Here is a 10,833-nt window from a genome sequence, read left to right on the forward strand (position 1 = left end):
ACAGTTTATTTATGTGTTAGCGAGTTAACGCCGTGTAGTTAGTGGTAGTTGATGACGAGAATAATTATTTTTAATTTGTGTGTATCTTACAACTTTCTTCTTCCCCTCTTATGAGAATAGGGTATGCTTATATATATAAGTGCTTCGATACGTAGTTAAAATAGATGGCCTGGCAACACAAAAGCAAGCTAGAAAATTATTTTTCTACAAAATTGAGGGACATTACATTTGTATTCTTATAGGATTATTCATCTATTTCTATCTAGAAATTATTGTTATGAACAGGGGTGTCTGCAAGGGTTGGGCTGAAGGGGATTGAGCCACCCTTCTCCTCCCCCCCCCCTCCCAAAAAAAAACAAGGCATTTTTTGTTGTTATTAGTTCAAAATCATGGCTATGTGGAAAGAATTGCAAATGGTGAAACGGACTAAAAAACATTTTTGAAGTATAAAAAAAGCTGTTCATTCGGCAAATTCAGGCCCCACCAAAAAAATGTTACTGTAAGCCTCCTCTTCTCAAGATAAAATTCAGCGGATGCCCCGGATTAAATGCTTTGTGTATGCCGCAAATTGCACTTAAAGTAGTCAAAATGAGAAATTGATTGATTTTATGGTTAAAAGGGGTCATATCGGAGCCAATGTATATCAAAATATGGTGTTATAATATAGCCAAAACTCTTGGGTATCTTCAATCGTCCCAGAAATTTGAATTATACACCTATAATTGACTCCAAAATGTCTATGAACTATTGGGCTGTATGTATGAAGTTATGCAGTCGAAAAATATATATTAATTGATTTTCTCTTTTTCATGTTTTTTGTTCAAGTTTGTTTTTATGCTGACGCACATTATGATATTTATACCTCTTCTAAGAGCATCAAAGTGATTGTAAAGGAAGCACCCTGTAATATCAACGTTATGTATTATACTCTTTATACTATGTTGTTGTTTTGAGGGTGAAGCAGAGTGATTCTAATTGAAAGAGAACACGGGCGTGCAAGCGGTGTTTTTCCCTCTTTTTCTTGTTCTTCTTCTTCATGATGATCCGTCTACGATGGGAGTGTGTGAGAAGAAATAAAAGAAATTCCTATGGGCCAAAAAAAGCAGCGCTCTTTTCTTTAATTCTTCCCCCAAAAAAAAAAAAAATCAAGACTCAATATCGGTGAGACTCATTTGAGTATTGCTTTAAGATGTACTCGGACGTGTTGTGAGCTTCAAGTGAGTGCATATTGCATATAAAATACACCTATCCGTCTATTGAGTTACTCCTCAACTGTAAAGTGCTCCAGCATTATTACCCTTACCCCTTATCGGAAACATGAACGATTCAGGGGAATCTTTAGCCGAATGTGGCGAGTTTCACGATGTTAAAATCTACGGTTTTTGGTTCGATGGTGTCCTCTTATCAGTTGTAGGACTCATTGGTCTCTTTGGAAACATTATGAGCCTCATTGTCCTCTCACGCCCTAAAATGAGGGATGTGTTTCATCGTCTTCTCTCAGCTTTAGCCTGTTTTGATACATTATACATCATTTGTGGAGGAATCAATTATACATTTCGAGCATTTGATGCTCGCTCAGACATTTACACATATTTGTTTCCCTATTTTTTACATCCATTTACTCAAGTGGCAATGTGTGGCACTATATTCATGACAGTGGCCATATCCATCGAGAGATATTTAGGGCTATGTCATCCCATGTTACCGCCCTCTGCCAGGAAAACGTGGTTCTACCTAGTTCCCGTGGTTACAATGTCCCTCATTATTAGTGGACCTAAATTCCTTGAGGTTGAGCTTACAACGGTTAAAGGAGATAATGGATCATCTCCTGCCTATGGGCCTTCTGAACTTCGCATATCAGAGGATTACATTCGATACTACGTTATGTGGACCCGACTTCTATGTACGGCCATTCTTCCAGTCATACTTCTTTTATTCCTAAATACGCGTATTATTGTGGATCTGTTTGCTTCGACAAAAGTGAAGCGATTTGGTTCTATGAATAGACAAAGAAAGGAAATTAATCTCTGCTTAGTACTCCTTTGCATCGTCCTTTTATTCTTCCTTTGTCACACGACACGAATCATTTTAGACATTATTGAGTTCTCTCATTTGGAAAAAGTCATTCAATGTCCAAAGAGTCATCGTAGGATGTGGTCCCCGCCCTACTGGGCCCAAGTCCTCTACCATGTATCACATTTTACAATGATGATCAACTCTTCTTTTAATTTTGTGGTGTACTGTCTTGTAGGACATACTTTCAGGAGGGAGTTCTGCCGTGCATTTGGACTCTCTGGCTATTCTGCCATTCCTCTCACTTCTTCCTACTATGCAAATAATAACAATGATCCCTCAAGAAGAAGCTCAGCCTCAAAGTTAGAGTACTCTGTATCTGTGAATACGTCACTTCAAGGACGTCGAATCTCATAAGTAACTCATTTTTTTTATTCAATCAAACTCTGATTCCATTTTGTCTGAGAAGTTCAAAAACAACCATTTTTGAACTTTGAAATTATAATCAAAATCAATGTGAGGAAGAAAAAACAAAACATAAACGAACTAGTATAAGTGTTTTACATATTACGTAGAAGGCCTATGTTGTTGTTGTTGTGGTTTTTTAAATGCATTTGATAGTGAAAATAGTGTTTGGCGTCAAAAACTATGATATAAGATACTCTAAAATTTCTAATTTTAATCTAGTCAATTGTATAAACAGGCGGAAGCATTTTATTTTTTTTTAGTAAATTCTTTGTATATTGTGTTTGTACTAGGGTCTCTCCTTTCCCAGTAAATTGCTCTTGAACGGGATCCGTGAATAAGGTTTTTTTTTATAGAAAATTGTTCTTATTATCAATTTTTACTTGTATCACTAATACTAAGTCATGGGCTTTTTTTATCTAGATATAGCCCGTATTCATAGGTGGATTTAGTATATTTATATCAGGATAGGGATTTTAAATCCGGAAAAATTAAGGATAATGCATATATCAATTTATTTGCCAAAATTGATTCAGCAATTCACAAATCTTACGCTCTAACATGAGAGGGTCAATAGTGAAGTCAATCACTGAAACGAACCACCTCCACCTTCAACCACGACCTGGGGCAGGCCTTGATAAGAAACTCCTTGTCCATGTTGGTCAATGCCTCGAGAATGGAAGCCTAAAGGGCTCAACAGGGTTATGTCCACAGTTATTGGAGTCCCCCTCCAAGAAACATAGTAGTCCAAGGGGTTCAGATCCATGTTTAGCTAAGATCTACTTATATTTACTTTGCCCAAAGTATAATGGTCTTAAAAATCTTGATTGTTCCTGAATGAACCTGGTTTCAATTACGTAGAACTTGGAGAAAACGCTCCAAGTATTTAAAATTATAGCATGACACTGGATCTATTAATATCAACTTAAGCTATCTAGCATCATTATCCAAGGAGTTATTTGCGGCCGGCACGGATGCAGGCCATAATGACCTCATGCCTTTATATCCGTTGGACATCTCAAATATTTTGTACTCTTATACAGTTTTGTCAGCTGGATCTGATAAGCACACTTTCATAAAGATAGATCTTGGGGTTGCCAAGATAATTAGGTGTAAACTTGTTCCGGATTTAAAATCCCCACCTTGTGTAACTTTCAAACTCTGCCTATGCCCATCGGTACTTTGTTTTTTTAGTTCTGTGACCCGATTCGACCCCCAACATACTGTTTAACGTTTAATCTAATGAACTATATAATTATAATGTGATTAAATGCGGGCATTTCCTTAAAAAATGCATATTTCTAGAGAAACCCCGGAATTCCGGGAGATAACCCCTATTCTGAATGATTGTATTATTATCCCCCATTTCCTTTATATACATCACCCTATTTATTATAAACATTATAGTGACTTGTGCCAACGATTTGTGAAAACGAAGAAACAACTGAGATGATCTCTTTCTTATTATTACTAAATACTTATATATTATAATCATTTTTTTCTGATACTTGCATAAATGTACTCCGGGTATTTCATTCAATCTTCGATTTTTCGTTTATATTTCTTTCCTATGTGGCCCGTCAACACAAAAGCAAGCTAGAATGATTTTATATTATTTTTTATGCTTATGCTAATATTCCTCAATTTATATTAGCATCTCATTCTTACTAACCCTCTATGTGTGTCGCAAATTGCTGTCTTAAAGCAAGCACCTTAAATTGATCGTCACAATCATAGAATGAGAAATTGATTGACTTTATGTTTGAAAAGACCCATATCGGTAGGAATATAAGACTCTTAAATCAAATAACGGTTCTAAACTATAGCCTAAATTCTAAGGTATCTTTACTCACCCCACAAATTTGAATAATAAACCTATAATTGACTCACATATGTCTATGACAAATTGGCATTTTCTACTTTTCTTGATATTTATTCCAGATTGGTTTTGTGTTGATGGGCCCCATATATATTTCTTTTTTTTAAGAATTTTTATGTATATTGTTTTTGTTTTTTTTGTGAAATAACACACGCTCTATGTAAGTATCTTGTCATAATTATTGAGCTTTTATTCGTGCTAGGCTACAACAAAAGTATCACCAATCAACAGATTTTTGATTTATTGTTCAAAATTTCTGCTTTTGTGGTCAAACGAGAACAACATTTCATATAATGAGTGCGCCCTCTATTTAACAACCAACACGCCTTTTTTTTAAATGAATTATCTCTTAAACTAATCAGGCTAAAATTATTATTCAATATAATGGCCTTTGGCGTCAATACCAGCCTAGGCTCGACCTCGGGAACGGAAGTTGGTCTTGATGACAGTCTCCTCTGGCGGGTTATATAATAACATCCGAATCCTGGACATCAGCTCCGAATTTTGTGTTGCAGGAGGATCTGTTGGTGTGTCTCAAAGTTGTACTCCACAAAAAAAGTCCATGGGGTTGAAGTTTGGTTAGCTTGGAGTAGAAATATTGTGTCCAACAATGTAAAAAAAAAAAAAATGTTGACAACCATTTCAACGTTTCCTTACTAGTTTGGTATAGAGCAGAGTCTTTCTGTCAACTCCAGACACTTACAGTTCCTTCCTAACTATATGCAGAGGATCTGTACAGGTTTAACAAGTTTGCACACTAAATATTGTCGTGTCCGGAGCGGATTGCAACAAGAGCCTTTTTTAAGATTGTGGAATAAATATTACTTTTATCGATTCAATTTTTTTTTAATTAATAACAAAACTTCGGGTTAAGAGCAAAAACCAACAATCAAAAATAAATTGTGCAGTTAAGTTTTATAAATTATTGTCCAAAATGCATTGTTTTGTGGCATTTCTACTTAAAAGTTGAAAATTAACGTTTGATTAAAATGAGAGAAAATGAAATAGAAAAAATTACTTAGAAAATGACAGATATCTCAGTTAAACATCAATTTTACGTGTTAAATTTATATGCAAACGAATTTTTAGAAAAAATTCTACAAATTTTTAGAAAAATATTCTTCAAATTTTATTTTATATTTAAATCCAATAGTCAATGGAAAAATTTTTTTTATTTTTTTTTTGCACCTGAAAAACACAAACAAAAAAAAATGCAATTTTGTCCAATTTCTTTTGTTGCCCATAACTTGTTTGATTTTGAATAAATTTAGAGAACGTCCTTTTTCGTGTATTTTTTTTTTTTTTTTTCTGGAACCTAGACCTAACAGTGCAGCCACCAATAAGGGGCACAAACAAACTCTATATTATATGTATACAGGGATTTGCAGGTAAATTAGCACATATTTAATGGGCCTAGATTTTTCATTGGTGTTCTTGGTTTAGTATTTGGCGTTGTTGGAGCTTCGAGAAGACTTACCTCTTTAACTCTCCCAAAAGAAGTATTCTATAGGGTTCAAATAGGGAGAATTAGAGAGCCAAGTCGGTGCCACCAAAAGTCGACGTTTTCCTCCTTGAGCAAGTCGAGGGTGTTCTTGACCTAACGGGGACTGAATCCTGCTGGAAGGTGAACCTGTTGCCTCCATCGTTGGCTTTCATCTACCTAATGACTTTGTCCTTCAGCACCTCGAAGTACTTGTCAGCACGGACCCACTCTTTTTTGTTGAAGAAGATGGGCGGGACCACTGTCCGGTTGGACCCAATGAGATTCAATAATTTGCAGCTCCTGGTCAACCAGACTTCCTTCATCTTCGATGTCAAGATGTGCCTCTTCAATTGCTTTTTTTGTTTGCAGGTTTGCCTCAACCGATCCTTTTAGGCCTGCCAGAAACGTGGGATTCCTATTCTTGTCGCTTCTTCCATTGTGGGACTTCAGTTCGAACTGGCGGGTTAGCATTCACGTCTTGGAGATCACGGGAGGCTTTTGTCCGTGCGAATCATTTCGACAAAGACTGGCCCTTGCCCCATGTTATTTTGTTTACCTATTTATACGAAACTTTTTGTGCTAAAACTAGACAACCAACCACTACATTTCTTATTTTTTTAAATCCTATAAAATTAGAATTTTCTAAGTTATGGCGTTTTAAAAAATGTCCCAATTTACCTGCATATCCTTGTAGATTATTTGTAATGGTGTATGACCGACTGTCGCTGGTTGTTCAAAAAAATGGCGCATGCTCCGAGAAACTTTCAAAGTGCATATTATGTTATTAACATACGAGTTTTATTTTTAAATAATATCATTCAGAGAGTTGTATTATTTTGGCACAAGACACTCTGTGTCACTGGCTATGTTTACAATTGCATATAAGTAAACATAGCTCATTCCTAGGTCAGATTGATTAATTATAATACGATAATGTTTACTTATACTTAATCAGCACGACTCATTCTGACCAATTAAAGGAAATTTTTTTTTTTTTTTTAAATATCGGGTAAACTTTATAAGTTTGCCCGCACATCATACTTTCTCTTTCTATCTCGAAATTGGATAATGCATAGGCAAAAAGTTGAAATACAATCATAGCAACCTTTTAATAATAAGAAAATATGAAGAGGAGATTCTGAGTGTGTCCTTATGAAGAATTTGGGGAGGGACTCAGAATCGATCCGTGGACTGAGGGATAAGGCTGAGATACAAGGAAATCTGCCTCCGAAAGCAAAGAATATAGTATCAGACCAATAAGTCCATTACACGAAAAAGAAAGTAGATCGAAGATTTCTTTATGCAGAGGAAGTTGTGAGTTTGGTTCTTATGGAGGATTCTGAGGAGGGATAAAGACTCGGAGTCAATCTGTGAACTGAGGGACGAGGCCAGAGTATATCATTATGTAAGACACTATGACTTTTTCTTGTATCTACCATGAGTAATTACAGTATAATTATTTTCAGGAATATCCTGTACGGGAGTTGTAGTGTGCAAATCCGTGTCTCTTAGTCCCTTCCAGCCTTTTTACTCTTGAACATCGATGAACTCGCATAAAAATAGTATAATTGTTTTTACATAGACAAAAAGGCCCTAATGATCATCTCCAGCCTCGTCCCTCAGTGAAATATATTTACCTCAAAGAAAAAACGATGATTTTTACATCAACGGGTAAAACACGCATATATTTTATAGTCCAAGGAAGCACGTTTTGCTTTCAAAATAGTACTTCACGGATCGACCCCCCGACACCCGACATACTCCATAAAAGATCCTACTCTTCCTACTGATATAATCTATTTCTCTAGTGAAGTGATTTCCTCTTATTATTAAAAGATTGCAATGATTGAAATTCTACCTTTTACTGTTGCTGTCTCCAATTTCGTAGTAGAAAGTATAATGTGGGGGTAAAGTAAACTTATACAATGTAACCAATTTAGAACAAAAGGTATCTCTCATAATGATTTACTGTTATCTGTAGATGGAAGTAGTATAATTTTTCACTTACGTACAAAATAACCACCCCTAAGGTAAAATACTTTTTTAGAATGTGATGACGTTTGTCCAGGACTAGAGATGAAGTATCCAAATTAAATTGTTTTAAATTAAATGTTGCATTTTTATAGACTTGTTCAAATGTAGATAGATAGCGGTGTATTTAGAGGTCTATGAACAGAATGTGCTTTAGAACAGTGGTATCCAATCTTTTTGTACCGCGCACCAGTCAACACTTACTAAACTCTACTCTAATTTCAATTTCTTATTAATAAAGCAAAGCTTCTCCCTGTATATCAATGAATGTTTAAAAAACAGTCCGAGGATACACAGTATATGGTGTTTATCATAACCATATTTGGATTTAAGAAATTCAATGGTGTGGTATTAATGAACTATTGCGGGTGAGTGCATATAGCATCGAGCGTGTATATAGTGTGCACTGTATATAGTCCACCCTGATATATTTCATTAATAATAATCCAAAATATGTATATTATATATATATAATGAAAATCATATGTATTTAGGGCAAATTAAAAAAAGAAACCAGAAGACATTAGGCCTGAACTTACACATAGAAAACTGGCTACATTTCATTAAAATATTTTTATCGTTCCTTTAAAGACGTAAAAAGATGATTTCTCATAAAAATTTATAAAAACCTTTAGATAGAAGGTTAACTTAACTAATTTTTTTGCTTTTAGTAACAAGCTGTAGTGTAGTTAATGGATGATATAACAACAAAATCACGTTTTCCCCCGAAATCATGTAAAATTGCAAAACGTTAAGGCCGTTGAGATACCTCTAAATATTTATAGAAATAGTTCGAACTTTGTGAATTGTATTTTTTTATCAAAAGGAACACAATTGTACATTGAACTCTTTACTTTTTTACAAAAAATGATTTATTTGCCACCTTACTGTATTCAAAAGATTTATGAAGAAAGGTATTTTATTATATTTGGGAAAAATAAAAGGCCTATATCTTAGTTTGGTTGAAAAACAGTCATATCATCCACGAGTAAGAAAATACGAATAAATATGAGCGGTGTAATTATCATTCCTAATGTTTGTATGTACAATTTGGATGAAGAGTTAGTCAATCTTCTTTCAACTTCCTTCAAATTAATTTAATTTCAGTCATTCAAAATGCCTCCTCCTTGGTGACAGTCATTTAAGAATTGTATATACTATGTATGTAGAATATAATATTATTTAAGGACATCCGGAGGGAGCATCCTTATCCTATGTCATTTGTAAAAGTAAGTCACATTATTATATTGATCGAATACTTAATATGAAGCATGAAAAATCAATGAATCTAATTGAAGATTTGTTGGATCTTTTTTTACCTTTTTTATGTTACCTTCAAGTTAGACTCTTAAAATCTGTACTAGTGATGTTACAAGTTTAGGATCCGAGCTGATTCACGAATTCATAAACTATGAATAACGGATGAAGCAGGGTAGCTTAATAAACAATACGCTTGGAAGAAATTATTCTGTTGAGCTCAATCTACTTAGGTTCGATTCATAGTGGCCCACGGAAAAGGAAAGATATATTATTAGAAGTGTATAAAACATGTCCTAGGCAGCGGGAGCTGCTTCTTTTTTAGTGGGGGATTTGATTATTTTCCGAAGCTTTTTCAGTATTATTTCATTCTTAAAGACAGAACATCTAGGTATAAAGTAATTACTTGCGCGTGTGTGCTGATGAAAGACGAAGAGTAACAATGAGGGTTTGCTCTGGAGTAATAAGTGCAGTCTGGACTCAATGGAGAATTTCGGATCGATGACGGAGTAATTCCATCCTACATGTTCTTGCTATATACTGAGTGTTATGCGAACTTATTGCCACGTTTTATCGAAGACATAGTAGATTGAGAAAGAACCGGATAATAGCCTCTAGATTAGATTTAGGAACTAGAAATTGCAATTTATGGATCCGTTACAGTACTAATCAATGTCTAGTTACATTTTAAATAGATTACCTAGAGACTATTTAAAATTCTAAGGATTACATACACTTCATGTTTACAAAAATAGAAAAAAAGACATAAGTTATTCTGAGATGAGTATTGCGTTCTTTAAAAAGAAGCATTCACTGACAAACACTAGTACAAACGTACATAGATATACTGTGTAGATTTAATTAGACTCTTGAAGTCATTATAGGTAGCTAGATTATTATATTGAGCGTTATAAATTACAATGTAGTAAATTTATCTATCAATAAAATTTGTTATTTTCAAAAGTTATTTTTTCTGTAATACGTTTAAAACATAATCTATAAAAGGTTACTTTGAAAATAACCGCCAAAGTCCTGGGTGATGAAAAATATTCATAACAAGGCCTTCAAACGAGGTCGTAGATATAAAATAAATAGAGTACCTACGTGAACAAGAAGGTAGCTGAGGCCGTCAAAAAAAACAACTTGATGAAACCATTCGAATTATGATAGTTAGGGATGTTAAAAATATGGAAGGCGCTTCAAATATTTAAAACAGTTTATTGTAATAATAATTATAATCCTCTATTACCATAATTATATGAATTTAGAGATGCGAATAGGTTAATAAAGTATTTTTGAACAGATTATTTTATGAGTTATACTAATATTTTATTCCAATTTTTAAATTTAAATATAATTTTATTCAGCCTTTTGAAAATACTAATAATGGATTAGAGAGATTATTTTGACTCTAATTAAATTCAAGAATAAATAGTTATAGTTTATTTGATTGAATAAGATTCGTGAGTATCCTTCAAACTTTGATCCTTTGAATCCTCTCACTTTCAAGTCTTCCCAAATAATATATTTTTCATATGCTTTTAGTAAAATATGACTACAATTATAGGCTACAAAAGTAGACATCTTCAACTTGGTACTACATATATAAATCTTATTTGAATAACATAGGCGTGTGGTAATAATTTGCAGATTGTGTGTTATCACTAATGAGATGCAAATTAAGTATATAATATTGAAAATGAAC

At 34.0% G+C, this 10,833-nt stretch overlaps 1 protein-coding gene across 1 annotated transcript; it reads left to right on the plus strand.

Moving 5' to 3' along the window:
• The first annotated feature begins 1,160 nt into the window (after positions 1 to 1,160).
• LOC121132494 (FMRFamide receptor) lies at positions 1,161 to 4,521 on the plus strand. Its single transcript, XM_040727907.2, has one exon. It carries the CDS (start codon positions 1,318 to 1,320, stop codon positions 2,428 to 2,430), a length of 1,113 nt encoding a protein of 370 aa, XP_040583841.1. The 5' UTR covers positions 1,161 to 1,317; the 3' UTR covers positions 2,431 to 4,521.
• Positions 4,522 to 10,833: the final 6,312 nt, after the last annotated feature.

This window comes from Lepeophtheirus salmonis, chromosome 2 (assembly GCF_016086655.4).
Source record: "Lepeophtheirus salmonis chromosome 2, UVic_Lsal_1.4, whole genome shotgun sequence".
In the NCBI taxonomy this organism is placed as follows: Eukaryota; Metazoa; Arthropoda; class Copepoda; order Siphonostomatoida; family Caligidae; genus Lepeophtheirus; species Lepeophtheirus salmonis.